This window comes from Melozone crissalis, unplaced genomic scaffold (genome assembly GCF_028551555.1).
Source record: "Melozone crissalis strain CALT ecotype California unplaced genomic scaffold, PUWL_Pcris_2 ptg000032l_1, whole genome shotgun sequence".
NCBI lineage: Eukaryota > Metazoa > Chordata > Aves > Passeriformes > Passerellidae > Melozone > Melozone crissalis.
Genome location: NW_026535810.1, coordinates 3,041,116 through 3,061,014, shown reverse-complemented (window position 1 = coordinate 3,061,014; position 19,899 = coordinate 3,041,116). Strand labels below are relative to the sequence as shown.

Genomic DNA, 19,899 nt, shown 5'->3' with positions numbered 1-19,899 from the left:
CTGGGCTGAAGCAAAGGATGCCCAGGTTGGGGCTGGCCAGGCTGGAGCTGTGCAGGCTGCAGGGGCCTTGTGCTGCTGGGGGTGCCTTGCGGGCTGTGTCTGAGGTGTGCGTGTGCTCTGCTTCCTCCCTGCCCTCTGTGCCAGGTGCAGCGCCAGGCTCCAGACATGTCCTGCTCTGAGAAGTGCCAGCAGTGCCGGCCCTGCGAGCCTTGCTGCCAGCCCTGTGGCCCCTGCCCGCTGGCCAGCAGCTGCACTGAGTGCTGTGTCAGGCAGTGCCAGAGCTCCCACGTTGTCATTGAGCCGCCTGCTGTGCTGGTGACCCTGCCTGGGCCCATCCTCAGCTCCTCCCCACAGAACACCGCCGTGGGATCCTCCACCTCTGCTGCTGTTGGCAGCATCCTGAGCTGTGAGGGAGTGCCCATCAGCTCTGGGGGCTTTGACATCTCCTGCATCACCAACTGCTGTGGTGGCAGCAGATGCTGTCGTCCCTGCTAAAGATGCTGCCGGTACATCGTCAGGCAAGAACCTCGGACCATGATGATGGAATGAAGTCAGAACTTAACACATTGGATTTAGAGCTTTGAACTATTGTTTTCTTCTCCTCCTCTCATTTTTCTCTTCCCTTCCTTACCTGTCACCACCACTCAGTGCCAACCTAGTGGGGCCTGTTGGCCTCCTTCCCTCAGCAGCCCACGACATCAGACATCCCTGCTGCATCTTAGAGGCTGCATTTGGGTGCACTCTCTGAGCCTTCTTCTTATCTTGTTTTGACTTAATAAAGTTCTTTTGCATTCAAACCTCGGCATCTGATTTGCCTTTCCTTCTTTGAAAACTCTTCCAGGTTGCTCACTGGAAAATGGGTGGGGGAAGCACAATGATGCCATCCCTGCAGTGCAATTTTATTTGTTCCTTTTCCCTTGGTGGTGACAAAGATGTCCCTCTCTGTGTGGACCATGAGGCATTGAAATAACTTGCCCAGAAAGATTCTGATGCCTCAACACTGCAAAGTGTGGAAGACCGGGATGGACAGAGCTTGCTGCAAGCGGGTTTAGTGGATGGCATCAGGGCCCCTCGGTTGAGGGAAAAAGGGCGAGAAACAAATGGTCTTGAAGATCCCTTCCAGCCCAAATCATTTCTAATGAAATTTGCATTCACAGAGGCATCAGCAGTGGGACAAATGTGCTCAGTGCTGGGCATTGCTGAGTCCCCTTTGGACACAGCTGGAGCTGACTCAGTCACAGCTGCCTGGAGCCACTGGACTCTTCTCACAGAGCCCATTCCTGCAGCCTTGGTTACAAAGTGTGCCATCATGGGCAACCATGACACAGGAGGAAGCCCTGCTTCCTGGGAAATTTCCAGCCATCACTTCCTGAGGGAAGGAGGCCATAGATTGATTTTGTTTCCCGATGTACTGGTGCATGCATAATCTTTCCCTTTACCATTGCCAAACTGCCTTCTATCAAGATTCACTTTGTTATCAGTTTGGATTTATCTTGTCTTTCTGCCTGAGAAAGGGGATTGATAGAGCAGCTTGCTGGGCACCATCCATCCAGCCAAGGGCCACCGAGCACAGCTCGCAGTCCAGCCCAGGGCAAGAGCAGGAACAAGCTGCAGGAGCAGGCATGGAGTGCTGACCAAAGGGAGATGTAATAGAGGGGAAGCAAGACCACAAAGAACACCTTCTGTCCCCAATCCATTCCCAAAATGGGCCGGGAAAACAGGCTGCATGTGAAAACTCCTGGGATGTCACAAAGGGATGCGGGAGAGATGGGCAGGGACACAGGGAGAATGAGAGTGATGTCCTGAGTGCTTTGCCACAAAGAAACCCACAGGAATGACACAGGTTTGGGTCATCTGCCTGCATGGAATGCCACCAGACCATGATCTGAGCATTCTGCCTACTCTGACGTGTTTAGATCCCAGAAATTCTTGGATCTCTCATTCCTGGCCCTAAAAGGAGTCTTTAGATAGGAACGCAGAGGGTAGAAGTCAGGAAATAGAGGCCGCAGTGCAGGAAAGCAGGACACAGCCCCTACCATTAACTGGGATGGTGCACATTTGCCATGAGCTGGTCAGAAAATTATGGCTTCCACTAAGGTGCCTGTGGGCCTGAGGCAGGGCAGGACTGCTATAAAAGGCAGCCCAAGTCTCTGCTCTCGCATCCACTTCTCTCACCTCCTCCTCTTCAGGAATCAGGTGAGTGGGAAGCCTCTCCTCCGCATCTCCTCCTCAAAGATGAGATCTCTTCTGGCTGGAGGTCTCAGCTGAGAGGGGCTGTTGTAGTGCAGGGCTGGGAGCTGCTTGTGCTGGGAGAGGGCAGGGGAGAGAAGGTCTTGTGTAGACAGAGAGAGGCTGGGACTTGGCTGAAGAGGCTCCTGGGCTTTGAGCAGGACACTGCAATGGGGGGCAGGAGGTGGCTTGGCTGCAGAGTGTTTGGGTGCAGTGCTGCTTCTCACGTGTCCTCACTTTGTGCTTCTCCCTGCACTCTGTGCCAGGTGCACCTGTGACTCCAAGCCATGTCCTGCTGCAAGCCCTGTGACCCTTGCTGCCAGCCCTGTGGCCCCTGCCCGCTGGCCAGCAGCTGCACTGAGTGCTGTGTCAGGCAGTGCCAGAGCTCCCACGTTGTCATTGAGCCGCCTGCTGTGCTGGTGACCCTGCCTGGGCCCATCCTCAGCTCCTCCCCACAGAACACCGCCGTGGGATCCTCCACCTCTGCTGCTGTTGGCAACATCCTCAGCTGTGGCGGAGTGCCCATCAGCTCTGGGGGCTTTGACATCTCCTGCATCACCAACTGCTATGGCAGCAGTTGTTGTCGTCCCTGCTAAATCTGCTGGCAACCTCCTTTGCCAAGAACCTCCACAACCTCAGAACGTGGAGCTGCACTGAATATCGATCTTTGGAACAATGGATTTGTGCCCTTGATTTACTGCTCTTTTCTTCCACTCTCTTCCCTTCACTGCCTTTCCTGTCTGCACAACCCAATGCCAGCCTAGTGGGGCATCTTTGCCTCCCTCCATCCCTCTGCAGGCCAGGCAAATGGACACCCCCAGTGTGCTCCCATATCTGCTCCTTTTGTCCTCTTTCAGCTACATCCTTCTCTTCCTTAGACTCAATAAAGTCGTTTTGCATCCAAACCTGGCCTTCTGATCTCTCATTCCTTGTGTGGGAACTCTTGCACTCATCTCAGGGCAAAAGCTTGAGGAAGCTGAGGGTGGACACTCCATGGTGGCCTTTACTTTGTGCCGTTTCTATTGGAGCTCCAAAACACATCCCTGGCTTCCCCCAAATAGTGATCATCAGAAGAAAATGATGTCAAAGTTCACCGGAGTGGGAATGGGAATCAGCAGTGCCTGGGATAATTCCACATCATTCTCTCTTCAAACAACACACTCACATCAGTTTTCTGCTCAGGTTTCAACGAAACAAGCAAGGACGAGGGGTTTCACAGGAACAACAGAGCACAGGGACAGAACCAAAACCACCTTCATACTTTGTTGTAGGCTGACACATTTTCCCCTTCTGTATGTGGGAGAGGATAAACTTTCCCATCCTCTAGTCTCCACCGCCCAGACACTGACAACACTTTCTCCATATCACATATTCTCCTTGACAGCAACAATATCCCACAGCTCCGGGACTAAGGGGCAAAGGCCTCTGTGATCAATGGACTTCCCCATCTCCACAGAGAAAACAGAACCCTGTCAAATCAAACCTTCTCCATGAGGCAGGAACAGGGGCCTGGGAAAACAGCTGAGGGCCCCAAGGCTGCCTGGAGGTGGCATGAAAAGGATTTCCTGGGTTTGGGATTGCCCTTGAGAGATGTGAGTGCTGTGGCCCTGTCCAGGCTCCTGCAGAGAAGGAACTGGGGTCTGAGTGTGTGTCAGTGGCTGGCCCTGCTGGGCAGGGAAGGCCCTCCAGGCCGTGCAATGGCTGAGCTGAGAGCTCAGCTCAGGCCCAGCTGTGCACACACAGCCAGGGCACTGACGCACTGCCAGCCTGGCCAGGGGTGCTCAGAGATGAGCCCAGAGCACAGAGCCCAGCACACGGGCACAGGCACACGGGCAGGGGGGTTGCACACAAGGTCCCTGCCCTGTGCACAACCATCCCCGTGCAGGCCAGAGGCTCTGAGGGGCTGTTCCCAGCAGGGCACAAGCACAGGCATGTGCAGACACTGGCACACACCGGGCCACAGCCACAGTGCCACGCACATGATTGTGGGGGAGCAGATGGGGCAGAGGCCTGAGGAAGGGATGGCACTGAGGAGATGCTGGGGAGGTCCCAGCCAGAGCAGATTCTGGCAACACCAAGCAGGGCAGAAGTTCATGCACTCTGAAGGCTGAGGAGGAAGGCAAAGAGGTTTTACCTCAAAGGCAAGGCATGAAGGAGAGCTGTTGTGTGATGAGCCAAAGACTGGGGGGCTGAGAACTGATGAGGCACTTCCAGTCAGCAGGAACAAGAAACAACCCCAAGAATGCCACAAGCTGCCCATCACCTGCCTCCTTGTGATTCGTTCGTCCCTTAGTTCATCTCTCTAAACCACACTGATACATCCTTGCCCCAGGAGTCATGGAATCTTGCATACCAGCACTCAGAAGAAGTGCCCGTGAGGGAATGGGAATGAGGTAATCCAGGAAATGCAAAGTCATGGTAGAGGGAAAATCCAGCTCATGCCATACCATTCCCAAAGATCTTTCCATTCGTTTGGGATCATGCAGGAATATCGTCACCTGCGCAGCACAAACTGTGGGCCCTGAGGCACTGTGGGGCCAGGATAAAAGGCAGCCCAACTGGGGGCTATCTCAACCACTTCTGTCACCTCCTGCTCCTTGGGAACCAGGTGAGTTGCAAGCCTCTTTCTCCTCCACCCTCTCCCACGCAGCATTGAGCTTTTTGGGCTTTGTTGCGGCTCCTTGTTCTTGTGGGGCTGTTCTGCACTGGTGCTGGTGTGGGCAGAGGGCAGAGCGTGTGTTCTGGCCAGAGGCTGAGGCTGGGCTGAGGGGCTGATTTTGCTGCAGGTCAGGCAGGAGCAGAGCTGGTCCTGGCTGAGCTGGGAAGGAGCGTGCTGGGCGGAGGCAAAGGATGCCCAGGTTGGGGCTGGCCAGGCTGGAGCTGTGCAGGCTGCAGGGGCCTTGTGCTGCTGGGGGTGCCTTGCGGGCTGTGTCTGAGGTGTGCGTGTGCTCTGCTTCCTCCCTGCCCTCTGTGCCAGGTGCAGCGCCAGGCTCCAGACATGTCCTGCTCTGAGAAGTGCCAGCAGTGCCGGCCCTGCGAGCCTTGCTGCCAGCCCTGTGGCCCCTGCCCGCTGGCCAGCAGCTGCACTGAGTGCTGTGTCAGGCAGTGCCAGAGCTCCCATGTTGTCATCCAGCCACCTGCTGTGCTGGTGACCCTGCCTGGGCCCATCCTCAGCTCCTCCCCACAGAACACCGCCGTGGGATCCTCCACCTCTGCTGCTGTTGGCAGCATCCTGAGCTGTGAGGGAGTGCCCATCAGCTCTGGGGGCTTTGACATCTCCTGCATCACCAACTGCTGTGGTGGCAGCAGATGCTGTCGTCCCTGCTAAAGATGCTGCTGCCAGCATCCTCAGGCAAGAATCTCGGATCGTGATGATGGAATGAAGTCAGAACTTAACACATTGGATTTAGAGCTTTGAACTATTGTTTTCTTCTCCTCCTCTCATTTTTCTCTTCCCTTCCTTACCTGTCACCACCACTCAGTGCCAACCTAGTGGGGCCTGTTGGCCTCCTTCCCTCAGCAGCCCACGACATCAGACATCCCTGCTGCATCTTAGAGGCTGCATTTGGGTGCACTCTCTGAGCCTTCTTCTTATCTTGTTTTGACTTAATAAAGTTCTTTTGCATTCAAACCTCGGCATCTGATTTGCCTTTCCTTCTTTGAAAACTCTTCCAGGTTGCTCACTGGAAAATGGGTGGGGGAAGCACAATGATGCCATCCCTGCAGTGCAATTTTATTTGTTCCTTTTCCCTTGGTGGTGACAAAGATGTCCCTCTCTGTGTGGACCATGAGGCATTGAAATAACTTGCCCAGAAAGATTCTGATGCCTCAACACTGCAAAGTGTGGAAGACCGGGTTGGACAGAGCTTGCTGCAAGCGGGTTTAGTGGATGGCATCAGGGCCCCTCAGTTGAGGGAAAAAGGGCGAGAAACAAATGGTCTTGAAGATCCCTTCCAGCCCAAATCATTTCTAATGAAATTTGCATTCACAGAGGCATCAGCAGTGGGACAAATGTGCTCAGTGCTGGGCATTGCTGAGTCCCCTTTGGACACAGCTGGAGCTGACTCAGTCACAGCTGCCTGGAGCCACTGGACTCTTCTCACAGAGCCCATTCCTGCAGCCTTGGTTACAAAGTGTGCCATCATGGGCAACCATGACACAGGAGGAAGCCCTGCTTCCTGGGAAATTGCCAGCCATCACTTCCTGAGGGAAGGAGGCCATAGATTGATTTTGTTTCCCGATGTACTGGTGCATGCATAATCTTTCCCTTTACCATTGCCAAACTGCCTTCTATCAAGATTCACTTTGTTATCAGTTTGGATTTATCTTGTCTTTCTGCCTGAGAAAGGGGATTGATAGAGCAGCTTGCTGGGCACCATCCATCCAGGCAAGGGCCACCGAGCACAGCTCGCAGTCCCGCCCAGGGCAAGAGCAGGAACGAGCTGCAGGAGCAGGCATGGAGTGCTGACCAAAGGGAGACGTAATAGAGGGGAAGCAAGACCACAAAGAGCACCTTCTGTCCCCCAATCCATTCCCAAAATGGGCCGGGAAAACAGGCTGCATGTGAAAACTCCTGGGATGTCACAAAGGGATGCGGGAGAGATGGGCAGGGATACAGGGAGAATGAGAGTGATGTCCTGAGTGCTTGGCCACAAAGAAACCCACAGGAATGACACAGGTTTGGGTCATCTGCCTGCATGGAATGCCACCAGACCATGATGCAAGCATTCTGCCGACTCTGACGTGTTTATATCCAGGAAATTCTTGGATCACTACTTCTGGCACTAGAAAGATTCTTCTGAGAGGAAAACACAGGGCAGAAGCCAGGAAATAGAGGCCGCAGTGCAGGAAAGCAGGACACAGCCCCTAACATTAACTGGGATGGTGCACATTTGCCATGAGCTGGTCAGAAAATTATGGCTTCCACTAAGGTGCCTGTGGGCCTGAGGCAGGGCAGGACTGCTATAAAAGGCAGCCCAAGTCTCTGCTCTCTCATCCACTTCTCTCACCTGCTCCTCTTCAGGAATCAGGTGAGTGGGAAGCCTCTCCTCCGCATCTCCTCCTCAAAGATGAGATCTCTTCTGGCTGGAGGTCTCAGCTGAGAGGGGCTGTTGTAGTGCAGGGCTGGGAGCTGCTTGTGCTGGGAGAGGGCAGGGGAGAGAAGGTCTTGTGTAGACAGAGAGAGGCTGGGACTTGGCTGAAGAGGCTCCTGGGCTTTGAGCAGGACACTGCAATGGGGGGCAGGAGGTGGCTTGGCTGCAGTGTGTTTGGGTGCAGTGCTGCTTCTCACGTGTCCTCACTTTGTGCTTCTCCCTGCCCTCTGTGCCAGGTGCACCTGTGACTCCAAGCCATGTCCTGCTGCAAGCCCTGTGACCCTTGCTGCCAGCCCTGTGGCCCCTGCCCGCTGGCCAGCAGCTGCAATGAGTGCTGTGTCAGGCAGTGCCAGAGCTCCCACGTTGTCATTGAGCCGCCTGCTGTGCTGGTGACCCTGCCTGGGCCCATCCTCAGCTCCTCCCCACAGAACACCGCCGTGGGATCCTCCACCTCTGCTGCTGTTGGCAGCATCCTCAGCTGTGGCGGAGTGCCCATCAGCTCTGGGGGCTTTGACATCTCCTGCATCACCAACTGCTATGGCAACAGTTGTTGTCGTCCCTGCTAAATCTGCTGGCAACCTCCTTTGCCAAGAACCTCCACAACCTCAGAACGTGGAGCTGCACTGAATATCGATCTTTGGAACAATGGATTTGTGCCCTTGATTTACTGCTCTTTTCTTCCACTCTCTTCCCTTCCCTGCCTTTCCTGTCTGCACAACCCAATGCCAGCCTAGTGGGGCATCTTTGCCTCCCTCCATCCCTCTGCAGTCCAGGCAAATGTCCACCCCCTCTAGGCCCCCATGGCTGCTCCTTTTGTCCTCTTTCAACTACCTCCTTCTCTTCCTTAGACTCAATAAAGTTGTTTTGCATCCAAACCTCTTCCTCTGATCTCTCATTCCTTGTGTGAGAACTCTTGCACTCATCTCAGGGCAAAAGCTTGAGGAAGCTGAGGGTGGACACCCCGTGGTGGCCTTTACTATGTGCCTTTTCTATTGGAGCTCCCAAACATATCCCTGGCTTCCCCAGAATAGTGATCATTAGGAGAAGATGATGTCAAATGGTCACAGGAGTGAGAGTGGGAAACAACAGTGCCTGGGGATATTCTACAACCTCCTCTCTTCAAACACCTCCCTCACATTTGCCTTCTGTCCTGCTTGTCAACCAGACAGGAAGGGCTGTGTTTTGTCACAGGATCAACTGAGCATGGGGACAGAACCAAAACCAAAACCATCCTCCCACCATGCTGGAGTCCCCCAGTGTTTCCCCTTCTGGATACGGGAGAGGACAAACTGCCTCATCTTTCTGGCCTCAACTTCCCAGACGTGTTCAAATGTTTTTCTCCACTTGACTCATTCTTTTTGAGAGCACCATTTTCCCACAGCTCCTGGCTCAGGACAAAGGCCACTGTGGCCAGAGGACTCCCCCATCTGCTCAGAGACAAAAGAACCCTGTCACCTCAAAGCCTTCACATGAGGCAGGAACAAGGACTGTGGGGAAACAGCTGAGGGCTCCAAGGCTGCCTGGAGGCGGCATCAAAGGGATGGCCTGGTGTCCTGGCTTTGCTATATGATGCTTTTATCCTCAATTGACTTGTTTTCTTTATGCTGAACAATAAGTTTTCCAACAATAAGTCTTAAGACTTGATTCAGAGAGTGAAGTGGGCAGAGAAGAAGTGTGCAGTTTGTTTTCAAACACTGCCCTCACTCCTCCACATTCCTGCTCCAGGACTGTTGCTGTCTGCAGATGGACAGACAGTAGGACAGAACTCTCCTTTGTTTCTTTGTTTTAGTTAGTTTAGCTAGCTGTGGCAAAGATGTTCCTTGGACTGTGGGTTTTTTCCCTTTTCTTTGGACCTTTTGACACCTTTGAACACACAGCAGAGCGCCAGCGGCTCCACCTGTGGCCCACTAGGCCGGGCCTGGCCTGCGACATTTCCATCACTGGAGGGACTGACAAGAGACAGAGAGAGCTGAGATGCAACCCAGGGAGGGGATTTTCTGAGTTTCTCAGCTCTTTTGGAGCAGCAAGGGGCTCTATTGTTTAATATTGTTTAGGTTTTACTGTTTAATAAACAGTTTTTTCCACTTTTCTCTAAGGAGGTATTTTCTCCCGAACCAGCTGGGGGAGGAGCCAATTGAATCTGCTTTTCTAGAGGAACCTCTTGGGGGTTCTCTTCCAAATGTTCCCTGAACCAAGACCCCAGGGTTTGGGGTTGTCCTTGAGAAATGTGGGTGCTGTGGCCCTGTCCAGGTTCCTGCAGAGAAGGAACTGGGGTCTGAGTGTGTGTCAGTGGCTGGCCCTGCTGGGCAGGGAAGGCCATCCAGGCTGTGCAATGGCTTGGCTGAGAGCTCAGTTCAGGCCCAGCTGTGCACACACAGCCAGGGCACTGACGCACTGCCAGCCTGGCCAGGGGTGCTCAGAGATGAGCCCAGAGCACAGAGCCCAGCACACGGGCACAGGTACACGGGCAGGGGGGTTGCACACAAGGGCCCTGCCCTGTGCACAACCATCCCCGTGCAGGCCAGAGGCTCTGAGGGGCTGTTGCCAGCAGGGCACAAGCACAGGCATGTGCAGACACTGGCACACACCGGGCCACAGCCACAGTGCCACGCACATGATTGTGGGGGAGCAGATGGGGCAGAGGCCTGAGGAAGGGATGGCACTGAGGAGATGCTGGGGAGCTCCCAGCCAGAGCAGATTCTGGCAACACCAAGCAGGACAAAATATCAGGCAGCACAGCTACAGGAGTCTCATGCACTGTGAAGGAAAAGGAGGAAGCCAAAGAGGTTTTACCTCAAAGGCAAGGCATGAAGGCGAGCCATTGGCTTATGAGCGAAAGACTGGCGGGCTCTGAGCAGATGAGGCACTTCCAGTCAGCAGGAACATGAAATAACCCAAAGAATGCCTCAGGCTGCCATCACATGTCTCCTTGTGATCCGTTCCACACTTAGTTCATGTCTCTTAAGCACACTGACACATCTTTGCCTCCAGGAATCATGGAATCTTGCATACCAGCACTCAGAAGAAGTGCCCGTGAGGGAATGGGAATGAGGTAATCCAGGAAATGCAAAGTCATGGTAGAGGGAAAATCCAGCTCATGCCATACCATTCCCAAAGATCTTTCCATTCATTTGGGATCATGCAGGAATATCGTCACCTGCGCAGCACAAACTGTGGGCCCTGAGGCACTGTGGGGCCAGGATAAAAGGCAGAGCAGCTAGGGGCTCTCTCAACCACTTCTGTCACCTCCTGCTCCTTGGGAACCAGGTGAGTTGCAAGCCACTTTCTCCTCCACCCTCTCTAAGACAGCATTGGGCTTTCTGGTCCTTGTTGCTGCTCCTTGTTCTTGTGGGGCTGTTCTGCACTGGTGCTGGTGTGGGCAGAGGGCAGAGCGTGTGTTCTGGCCAGAGGCTGAGGCTGGGCTGAGGGGCTGATTTTGCTGCAGGTCAGGCAGGAGCAGAGCTGGTCCTGGCTGAGCTGGGAAGGAGTGTGCTGGGCGGAGGCAAAGGATGCCCAGGTTGGGGCTGGCCAGGCTGGAGCTGTGCAGGCTGCAGGGGCCTTGTGCTGCTGGGGGTGCCTTGCGGGCTGTGTCTGAGGTGTGCGTGTGCTCTGCTTCCTCCCTGCCCTCTGTGCCAGGTGCAGCGCCAGGCTCCAGACATGTCCTGCTCTGAGAAGTGCCAGCAGTGCCGGCCCTGCGAGCCTTGCTGCCAGCCCTGTGGCCCCTGCCCGCTGGCCAGCAGCTGCACTGAGTGCTGTGTCAGGCAGTGCCAGAGCTCCCACGTTGTCATCCAGCCACCTGCTGTGCTGGTGACCCTGCCTGGGCCCATCCTCAGCTCCTCCCCACAGAACACTGCCGTGGGATCCTCCACCTCTGCTGCTGTTGGCAGCATCCTGAGCTGTGAGGGTGTGCCCATCAGCTCTGGGGGCTTTGACATCTCCTGCATCACCAACTGCTATGGTGGCAGCAGATGCTGTCGTCCCTGCTAAAGATGTTGCTGTCAACATCATCAGGCAAGAACCTCCAAGACCTTGGAACATGGTGCTGGAATGAAAATGGAATTCTGGTTTAATGGATTTAATGCTTTGGACTATTGTCTCCTTCTTCTTCTCCTCTTTTTTTTGTCATGCCTTCCTCTCCTGTCATCACTACCACTCAATGCCTACCTAGTGGGACCTGCTCTCTTCCTTCCCTTCACAACCCAGGACATCAGACATCCCTGCTGCATCTTAGTTGCTGCTCTCGGATGCCCTCCCTGACCCTCCATATTTACTTCTTTTGACTCAATAAAGTTCCTTTTTCATTCAAATGCTGGCTTGTGATTCCTCCTTCTTTATCTGACAACTCCTCCAGTTTGCTTACTGGAAAAAGGGGGGAGGAAGCTCAGCATTGCAATTCCCTCAGTAAAATTTTATTTGTCCCTTTCCCTTGGAACTGGCAAAGATATCCTCTCTCTGTGAGATAGCTGAGGCATAGAAACACCTTGCCCAGAAAGGGTTTAGATTCCTGAACCCTGCAAGTATGTGAGACCAGTGTGGACACAAACTGGATCAAGGGGATGGTTTAAACACAACTGGTTTAGTGGGTGGCCAACTATTGAGGAAGGGGGAACAGGAAAGAAATGGTCTTGAAGTTGCCCTCCAGCCCAAGCCATTTCTAATTAAATCTGCTTGCACACAGGCATCAGTAGTGGGACAAATGTGCTCAGTGCTGGGCATTGCTGAGTCCCCTTTGGACACAGCTGGAGCTGACTCAGTCACAGCTGCCTGGAGCCACTGGCAGAGTGGAAAGATATCCTTCTCACAGAGAGAGGATATCTTTCTCTGCATTCCTGCAGCCTGAGTTACAAAGTGTGCCATCATGAGCAACCATGACACAGGAGGAAGCCCTGCTTCCTGGGAAATTGCCAGCCATCACTTCCTGAGGGAAGGAGGCCATAGATTGATTTTGTTTCCCGATGTACTGGTGCATGCATAATCTTTCCCTTTACCTTTGGCAAACTGATTTCTATCAAGCATTATGGTGTTATCAGTTTGGATTTACCTTGTCTTTCTGCCTGAGAAAGGGGTTGAGAGAGCAGCGTGCTGGGCACCATCCATCCGACCAAGGGCCACCGAGCACAGCTCGCAGTCCAGCCCAGGGCAAGAGCAGGAACGAGCTGCAGAAGCAGGCATGGAGTGCTGACCAAAGGGAGATGTAATAGAGGGGAAGCAAGACCACAAAGAACACCTTCTGTCCCCTATCCATTCCCAAAATGGACCAGGAAAACAGGCTGCATGTGAAAACTCCTGGGATATCACAAAGGGATGCGGGAGAGATGGGCAGGGACACAGGGAGAATGGGAGTGATGCCCTGAGTGCTTGGCCACAAAGAAACCCACAGGAATGACACAGGTTCAGGTCATGTGTCTGCATGGAATGCCACCAGACCATGATGCAAGCATTCTGCCTACTCTGATGTGTTCATATCCTGGAAATTCTTGGAACTCTCATTCCTGGCCCTAAAAGGAGTCTTTAGATAGGAAAACACAGGGCAGGAGCCAGGAAATAGAGGCCGCAGTGCAGGAAAGCAGAACACAGCCCCTACCATTAGCTGGGATGGTGTGCATTCGACATGAGTCGGTTAGAAAATTATGAATTCCACTAGGGTGCCAATGGGCCGGAGGCAGGGCAGGACTGCTATAAAAGGCAGCCCACGTCTCTGGTCTCTCATCTACTTCTCTCACCTCCTCCTCCTCTTCAGGAATCAGGTGAGTTGGAAACCTCTTCTACTCCTCCTCCTGCTGCTGCTGCTTCAAGAGCAGCTCCTGCCTGGCTGGAGATCTCAGCTGAGAGCGGCTACAAGAGCCCAGGGCTGGGAGCTGCTTGTGCTGGGAGAGGGCAGGGGAGAGAAGGTCTTGTGCTGACAGAGAGAGGCTGGGACTTGGCTCAGGTGGCTCCTGGGCTTTCAGCTGGGCACGGCAATGGGGGCCAGGAAGTTGTCATTCTTCCAGGGAGTTTGGGTGCAGTGCTGCTCCTCACGTGTCCTCACTTTGTGCTTCTCCCTGCCCTCTGTGCCAGGTGCACCTGTGAGCCCGAGCCATGTCCTGCTGCAAGCCCTGTGACCCTTGCTGCCAGCCCTGTGGCCCCTGCCCGCTGGCCAGCAGCTGCAATGAGTGCTGTGTCAGGCAGTGCCAGAGTTCGCACGTTGTCATTGAGCCGCCTGCTGTGCTGGTGACCCTGCCTGGGCCCATCCTCAGCTCCTCCCCACAGAACACCGCCGTGGGATCCTCCACCTCTGCTGCTGTTGGCAACATCCTCAGCTGTGGCGGAGTGCCCATCAGCTCTGGGGGCTTTGACATCTCCTGCATCACCAACTGCTATGGCAACAGTTGTTGTCGTCCCTGCTAAACCTGCTGGCGACATCCTTGGGCTAGAACCTCCACAGCCTCAGAACATGGAGCTGCACTGGAGATGGATCTTTGGAACAATGGATTTGTGCTCTTGATTTACTGCGCTTTTCTTCCACTTTCTTTCCTTGCCTTGTGTTCCTGTCTGCCCCACCCAATGCCAGCCTAGTGGGACCTGTTTGCCTCCCTCCATCCCTCTGCAGGGCCAGGCAAAGGGTCATCCCCACTGTGCCCCCATGGCTGCTTCTGATGTCCTCTTTCAGCTACCTCCTTCTCTTCCTTAGAGTCAATAAAGTTGTTTTGCATCCAAAGCTGGCCCTCTGCTTTCTCCTTCCTTGTATGGGAACTCTTCCACCTAGCAAAAGGTGGAAGAAGCTGAGGGTGGACACTCCATGGTGGCCTTTACTTTGTCCCTTTTCTACTGGAGCTCTCAAACACATCCGTGACTTCCCCAAAATAGTGATCATCAGAAGATGATGTCAAATGGTGACAGGCAATGGGAAACAGCAGTGCCTGGGGATATTCTACAACCTCCTCCCTTCAAACACGTCCGTCACATTAGTCTTCTGCTCAGCTTTTTAGTTCACAGGCAGTGTTGAATGGTTACACAGGATCAAGTGAGCATGACAACGGAACCAAAACCGAAACCATTCTCACTCCATGTTGAAGGCTGCCACTGTTTTCCCTTCTGGATTTGGGAGAAGAGAAACTCCCCCATATTTCACCATCCACCTCCCGGACACCGTTAACAGTTTCTCTCTACATCCCTCATTCTCAGTGACAGTATCCATTTCTCACAGCTCCTGGACTGTGGGGCAAAGGCCTCTGTGGCCAGTGGACTCCCCAATCCCCACAGAGAAAACAGAACCCTGTCATATCAACCCTTCTGCATGAGTCAGGAACAAGGACCCTGGGAAACTGCTGAGAGCCCCAAGGCTGCCTGGAGGTGGCATGAAAAGGATGTCCTGGTTTTGGGCTTGTTCTTGAGAGGTGTGGGTGCTGTGGCCCTGTCCAGGTTCCTGCAGAGAAGGAACTGGGGCCTGAAGGTGTCAGTGGCTGGCACTGGCTGGATCCTCCACCACTGCTGCTGTTGGCGGCATCCTCAGCTCTGACAGGGTTCCCATCAGCCCAGGGGGCTTTGACATCTCCTGCATCACCAACTGCCACGATTGCTGCCAGAGATGCCCATCTTGCTAAAGACTCCCGTAAAAGACCAGACAAGGAGCTCAGATGATGATTCCAGAGTCCAAATAAGGATATTGTGGCCATGGCTTTCAGATGGGCTAAACATGTGCCTCCTGTCCTTCAAAGGGAAAGCTCTTCAGAAAGGGCCTGCCTGGACACTCTGAAAACATGGTCCATGCCTCCCATTCCATTCCACTGCTTTCTCCTTTCCCACTTTTTCCTTTTTTATTTTCTGCTTTTTTCAGCCTTGATTCCTATCCTTGATCCTAGACTAGCCTAGGGTAGACTTCCCTCACTTCTGCCTCTGTTGAGGACTGGCCTTGGGCTGTCCATGCTGAGTTTTTTACTCTTGCCTCCTCTCCAAAATTTATTTTTCTCTTTAGACTCATTAGAATGTACTGCGTTCCAACTTCTGGCTGTGTGTGTGTCTTGGGGTGGTTTTACCATGATTAGTCTATTCCCTTATCATCTGCTTCATGCCCCAGAAATGGTTGCTTTATCTCAAAGGTGGGTCCCACGGGAGGTAGGAGCATTCAGTTCTTCAGTACGCTTTTTCAAGCCCTCACTCCCCAAGTGTCAGGAGTGCTGGGGAGTCTGACTTTTTTGCTTTGTCTGCTTGGGTTTTTTGTTAGTTTAAGCAAGAAGGTTTTTTCCCTTCCTGCTTTATCTGCTGTGAAGAGGGGACCAAAACCAGGGATTCACCTGGTTCCCATCTGTTTTCCCAAGAAGCTGTGTGAATCTTCGGAATTGATTTTCCTCCTGAGACAGGAGCCAGTGCCATCTTTCTCCTCACCATGTGGCAAGCTGTTGTGTTTTCTTTTTCTTTGCCTGGCATTTTAGGATTTTTTCCTGGTGGGGAGAGGGAAAGGGAGGGGGGAGCAAGGTCTGACAGTTTTATATCTAACATTTATTTACCTTTTCCCATGCGGTGTGGGCAATCTGTCAATAAATGGTTGGGGTTTTCTTTGCTTTCATTCACTAGCATTCATTTCTTATTTGTGGAAAATGATTGCTGGAGCTATTTTTTTAGACTAAACACTCATTCCAGAGTGTTTTTCTCCTAAACTTGTCTCTAAACTGGGACAGTGTGGTCCTTTCCTCTCTGGATCCTCGTTAAACATGTCCTGCAAGAAAGGGTGCACCACAAGCACAAAAGCCAAATGACAACATTGCCCACTGTCCTCTGAGGGGAACAGTGAGACAAAGAGATTTGCTTCTGCTGGCACACACAGAAATTGGAAAAATGCTGTGTAAATGAAAAACACTAAAGATATTTCTCATTACCATAATTGTTACAAAAGCACAGAGACCTTAACTAGCTTTCAGGCGCACCCAGCTGCTGTCTCACTCTCCATCTTTTATGGGTCATGGGAATGTAATTTGGAAAAGGTTGTGGGTTAAGGTAAAAACAGTGGGATTACTCATCATTACCATCAGAGGAAAAACCAGGCTTGACTTGGAGAACATTCACCTTATTGTGAGAAACAGGGGGAAAATAAAGCACTGAAATGACTTTACTCTTTTTCTTTCTTTTCCTTTGTTCCTGGTTCTTCTATTTCCACCACCCTTAAGCAGCACAGTGGGATGCAGAATGGAGGGTTCCAGTTGGAATGCAACAGTTTCTTTCTGTGCAATCTGCTGGACCTGCATGAGTAAATGAAGCAGGAATTCATCAGTTTGTCCTAAGTCATATTTTCCTGCTCCCAAGGCACAATTTCTAGGCCCTGAGATTCAGGGTTTTTTGGGCGGGGATATAGAAAACCTGGACTAGAAAACCCAAAGAGTTTGACTCAAATCTGTTGACTCCTCCAGAGAAACTCTCCTACATCTCACAGTGGAGCAATACAGGAACATGGTGCCTTCAGTTCAAGACATACTTGTAGGAAGATCTCAACCTTTGCCTCAGCACCAGGTTGCTGAGCTGTACAAGTGCATCTTGCACTGGCCCTGACATGAGGAGGCTGTGTCCCCTCTTGGTCACCAGCAACACTGCACCAGAAAGGATTGATTCAGGGATGACAACCTGCCGAGGCCAGAAGGATTTATTGGCCTTTCACCCTGAATATAAAGCAAGAAAGGAAAGGTGCAGGAAGCAGAGCCTGTGTTTCAGTTCTCTGGAAACTTCTTTGAAAGGCCAAAGGCTGCACAACTGAGCTGTGAATTGGCTCCTTCTACAAGTGCAAGGGGCAGCACTGTGGGGCTCAAGGACTCACCAGGGGAGAGTCCCCTGGCCATGACCTGCACTTGCTCCCAGGATGAGGGTTCCTGAGCTCAGACAGACACACGAGGGCTTACAGATATTTGCATGGAGCCAAACAATAATCTGTGTGCTCAAATAAGGCCAAGAAGCATCACCAGCTAGGAACTCTGCGGTGGAGATAAAATATGTCCCCTCACAAGGGAGTCCTTGGGCACGTGGAAGTGAAGCACAAGAGTGATGCCCATTTCCTGACAACTTGGACAAAAAATAAACCCACAGGAATGACACAGGTCAACATTCCCTGTCTATATGGGATGCCATTGGCCCTTGATCAGAGTCTTCTGCCTGTGATGATGTCTTTCTGCCCTGGAAATCATAGAACCTCTAACCCCACAACTTAGAGAAGTAGCAATTCATGTAGGAAAGCACAGAGAATTAGCCAGGAAATGAAAAGGCAGAAGGACAGGAAAACAGGACACAGCCCATACAATTACCTGGAATGGTGCATATATGACATGACCTGGTCAGAAAATTATTAGTTCTACTAAGTGTCGCTGGGCAGAAGGCAGTGCAGGACTGCTATAAAAGGCAGCCCAAGCCTTTGCTCTCTCATCCACTTCTCTCACCTCCTCCTCCTCTTCAGGAATCAGGTGAGTGCAAAGCCACTTCTCCTCCTCCTTCTGCTGCTGTTTCAAGAGCAGCTCTTGCCTGGCTGAAGGTCTCAGCTGAGAGGGGCTGTCGTAGCAAAGGGCTGGGAGCTGCTTGTGCTGGGAGAGGTTGGGGGAGAAAAGATCTTGTGCAGACAGAGAGAGGCTGGGACGTGGCTGAGGCAGCTCCTGGGCTTTGCGCTGGGCACTGCAATGGGGGCCAGGAGGTGCCTTGGCTGCAGGGTGTTTGGGTGCAGTGCTACTTCTCACGTGTCCTCACTTTGTGCTTCTCCCTGCACTCTGTGCCAGGTGCACCTGTGAGCCCGAGCCATGTCCTGCTGCAAGCCCTGTGACCCTTGCTGCCAGCCCTGTGGCCCCTGCCCGCTGGCCAGCAGCTGCAATGAGTGCTGTGTCAGGCAGTGCCAGAGCTCCCACGTTGTCATTGAGCCGCCTGCTGTGCTGGTGACCCTGCCTGGGCCCATCCTCAGCTCCTCCCCACAGAACACCGCCGTGGGATCCTCTGCCTCTGCTGCTGTTGGCAACATCCTCAGCTGTGGCGGAGTGCCCATCAGCTCTGGGGGCTTTGACATCTCCTGCATCACCAACTGCTATGGTGGCAGCAGATGCCGTCCCTGCTAAACCTGCTGGCAATGTCTTCCGGCAAGAACACCCAAGACTTCAAAGCATGGTTTTGGGCAGGAAATAGAGCTTCAGAAAATTGTATTTAGAACTTTGGACCATCCCTTCTTTGCTCGATTCTCCTCTCCATTTCTGTCTTGCAATACCCAAGGCAGTCGAGTGTGGACCTGCTGTCCTTCCTACCTCTGCAGATCAGTGCAAAGAACACCACATGGGAGCTCCATCTTAGTGGCTGCTCCTGGTGCTCTCTGTAAGCCATCTCCTTTTCTTCTTTCAACTTAATAAAATTGTCTTGCATTCAAGCATTTTTGCCTGAGTCGTCTGTTGTTCTGAGGCAACTCCTCCAGTTTGCTCAGTAAAAAATGGAGCACCCAATATTTTGGGCTCGCTGTAGTGGAATTTACTTTGTGCCCTTTTCCTTTGGAGCTGATGAAGGATATCCTTGGCTACTTGACATCCAAATGAGCATCACGGAGAATTTGGCTCCAAAGGAGTAGAGACGGGAATCATCAATACCTGTGAACAGCCCACAACTCATCTCTTCCTAATCTTCCTTCATTGTCTGGCAAACGCCTGTGGCCAGCACACCTGGGAACAAGGAGATGAGATCCAAGCCCCACACAGTCCATCAGCACTCGGCAGGGCCCAGCCCCAGCTGCTGCCCAGACACGCAGGGCTGAGGGGACCGCACCTCCGGGCACAGCCAGTAGGGGCCCTGCTGGCTCCCGGCCGGGCAGGGCATGTGCGATGATTCCCCCATGGCAGCAGAGGGCGCTGTGGTGCGAGCTCGGGGGTCACGTGGTAATGGCAGCTTGGCCAAGATTGGAAGGGATGGAGGAAAGTCTTGGCTTTACAAAGTCTGAGGGGCAGCTGATCCCAGTGTCCCAGCTGGACTCTTGGGATCTGCAAGATCGAACGGCAAGAATGAGTAAAAATCCCGTGTTGGCGGATGGTATGTATTTTAAGCTCTGCTGCTGTAGCTGTAACTGCAGGATGTCTCAACAGGAAGTGGGCTGCAATGCACCAAAACCCAGAGTAGCAACAAAGAATCAGCAGGTGGCCAGCATCAGCAGCCTGGCTCCAAGCACTGCACAGACAGGAGAGGTGAAGATTATAAGCATCTGAACATATGGTGAAAAGTCTCTCTTTTACTGAGGTAGAGTGTTAACAAGGTCCCAGTTCAAAGCCTGCTCTTTTAAGCAGCGATCTACCCACGGTTGAAGAACAGCAGCTGGAGATGAAACCATGCAGTGGTGATGAATTCTCCCTATAGCACTGCAGTCTTTCTCCCCTCTGAAAGGTGAGAGAGCGAAAGACTGCCAGGGGCTGCACCCAACCCCATTTTCCCACTCCAAATATCTCGACAAATCTGGCCTACACGAGAAACCTACATATAAGAGATGTGCAGCCAGATGCCCTCTTCCCCTGAGATTGGCCATTCTTATGTCGTTCTCAACTACCCAATCATAAATATTTCCTAGCAAATTATGGGGAAAAATTCCTTATGTAAAAGCATCAAA

The 19,899-nt window shown here is 52.7% G+C and overlaps 1 protein-coding gene and 1 pseudogene across 1 annotated transcript; both read left to right on the top strand.

Annotated features, from left to right (window-relative positions):
- The first annotated feature begins 13,400 nt into the window (after window positions 1-13,400).
- Window positions 13,401-13,709, top strand: LOC128940257 (feather keratin Cos2-2-like). The gene has a single exon (XM_054281600.1). The coding sequence runs from the start codon at window positions 13,401-13,403 to the stop codon at window positions 13,707-13,709; it is 309 nt and encodes a 102-aa protein (XP_054137575.1).
- Window positions 13,710-17,608: 3,899 nt separating this feature from the next.
- On the top strand, window positions 17,609-18,379 carry LOC128940254 (feather keratin Cos2-2-like; annotated as a pseudogene).
- Window positions 18,380-19,899: the final 1,520 nt, after the last annotated feature.

What these genes read in the sequence shown, in the direction of transcription:
- LOC128940257 (XM_054281600.1), top strand. Translation starts at nt 13,401, where the DNA reads ATGTCCTGCTGCAAGCCCTGTGACCCTTGCTGCCAGCCCTGTGGCCCC.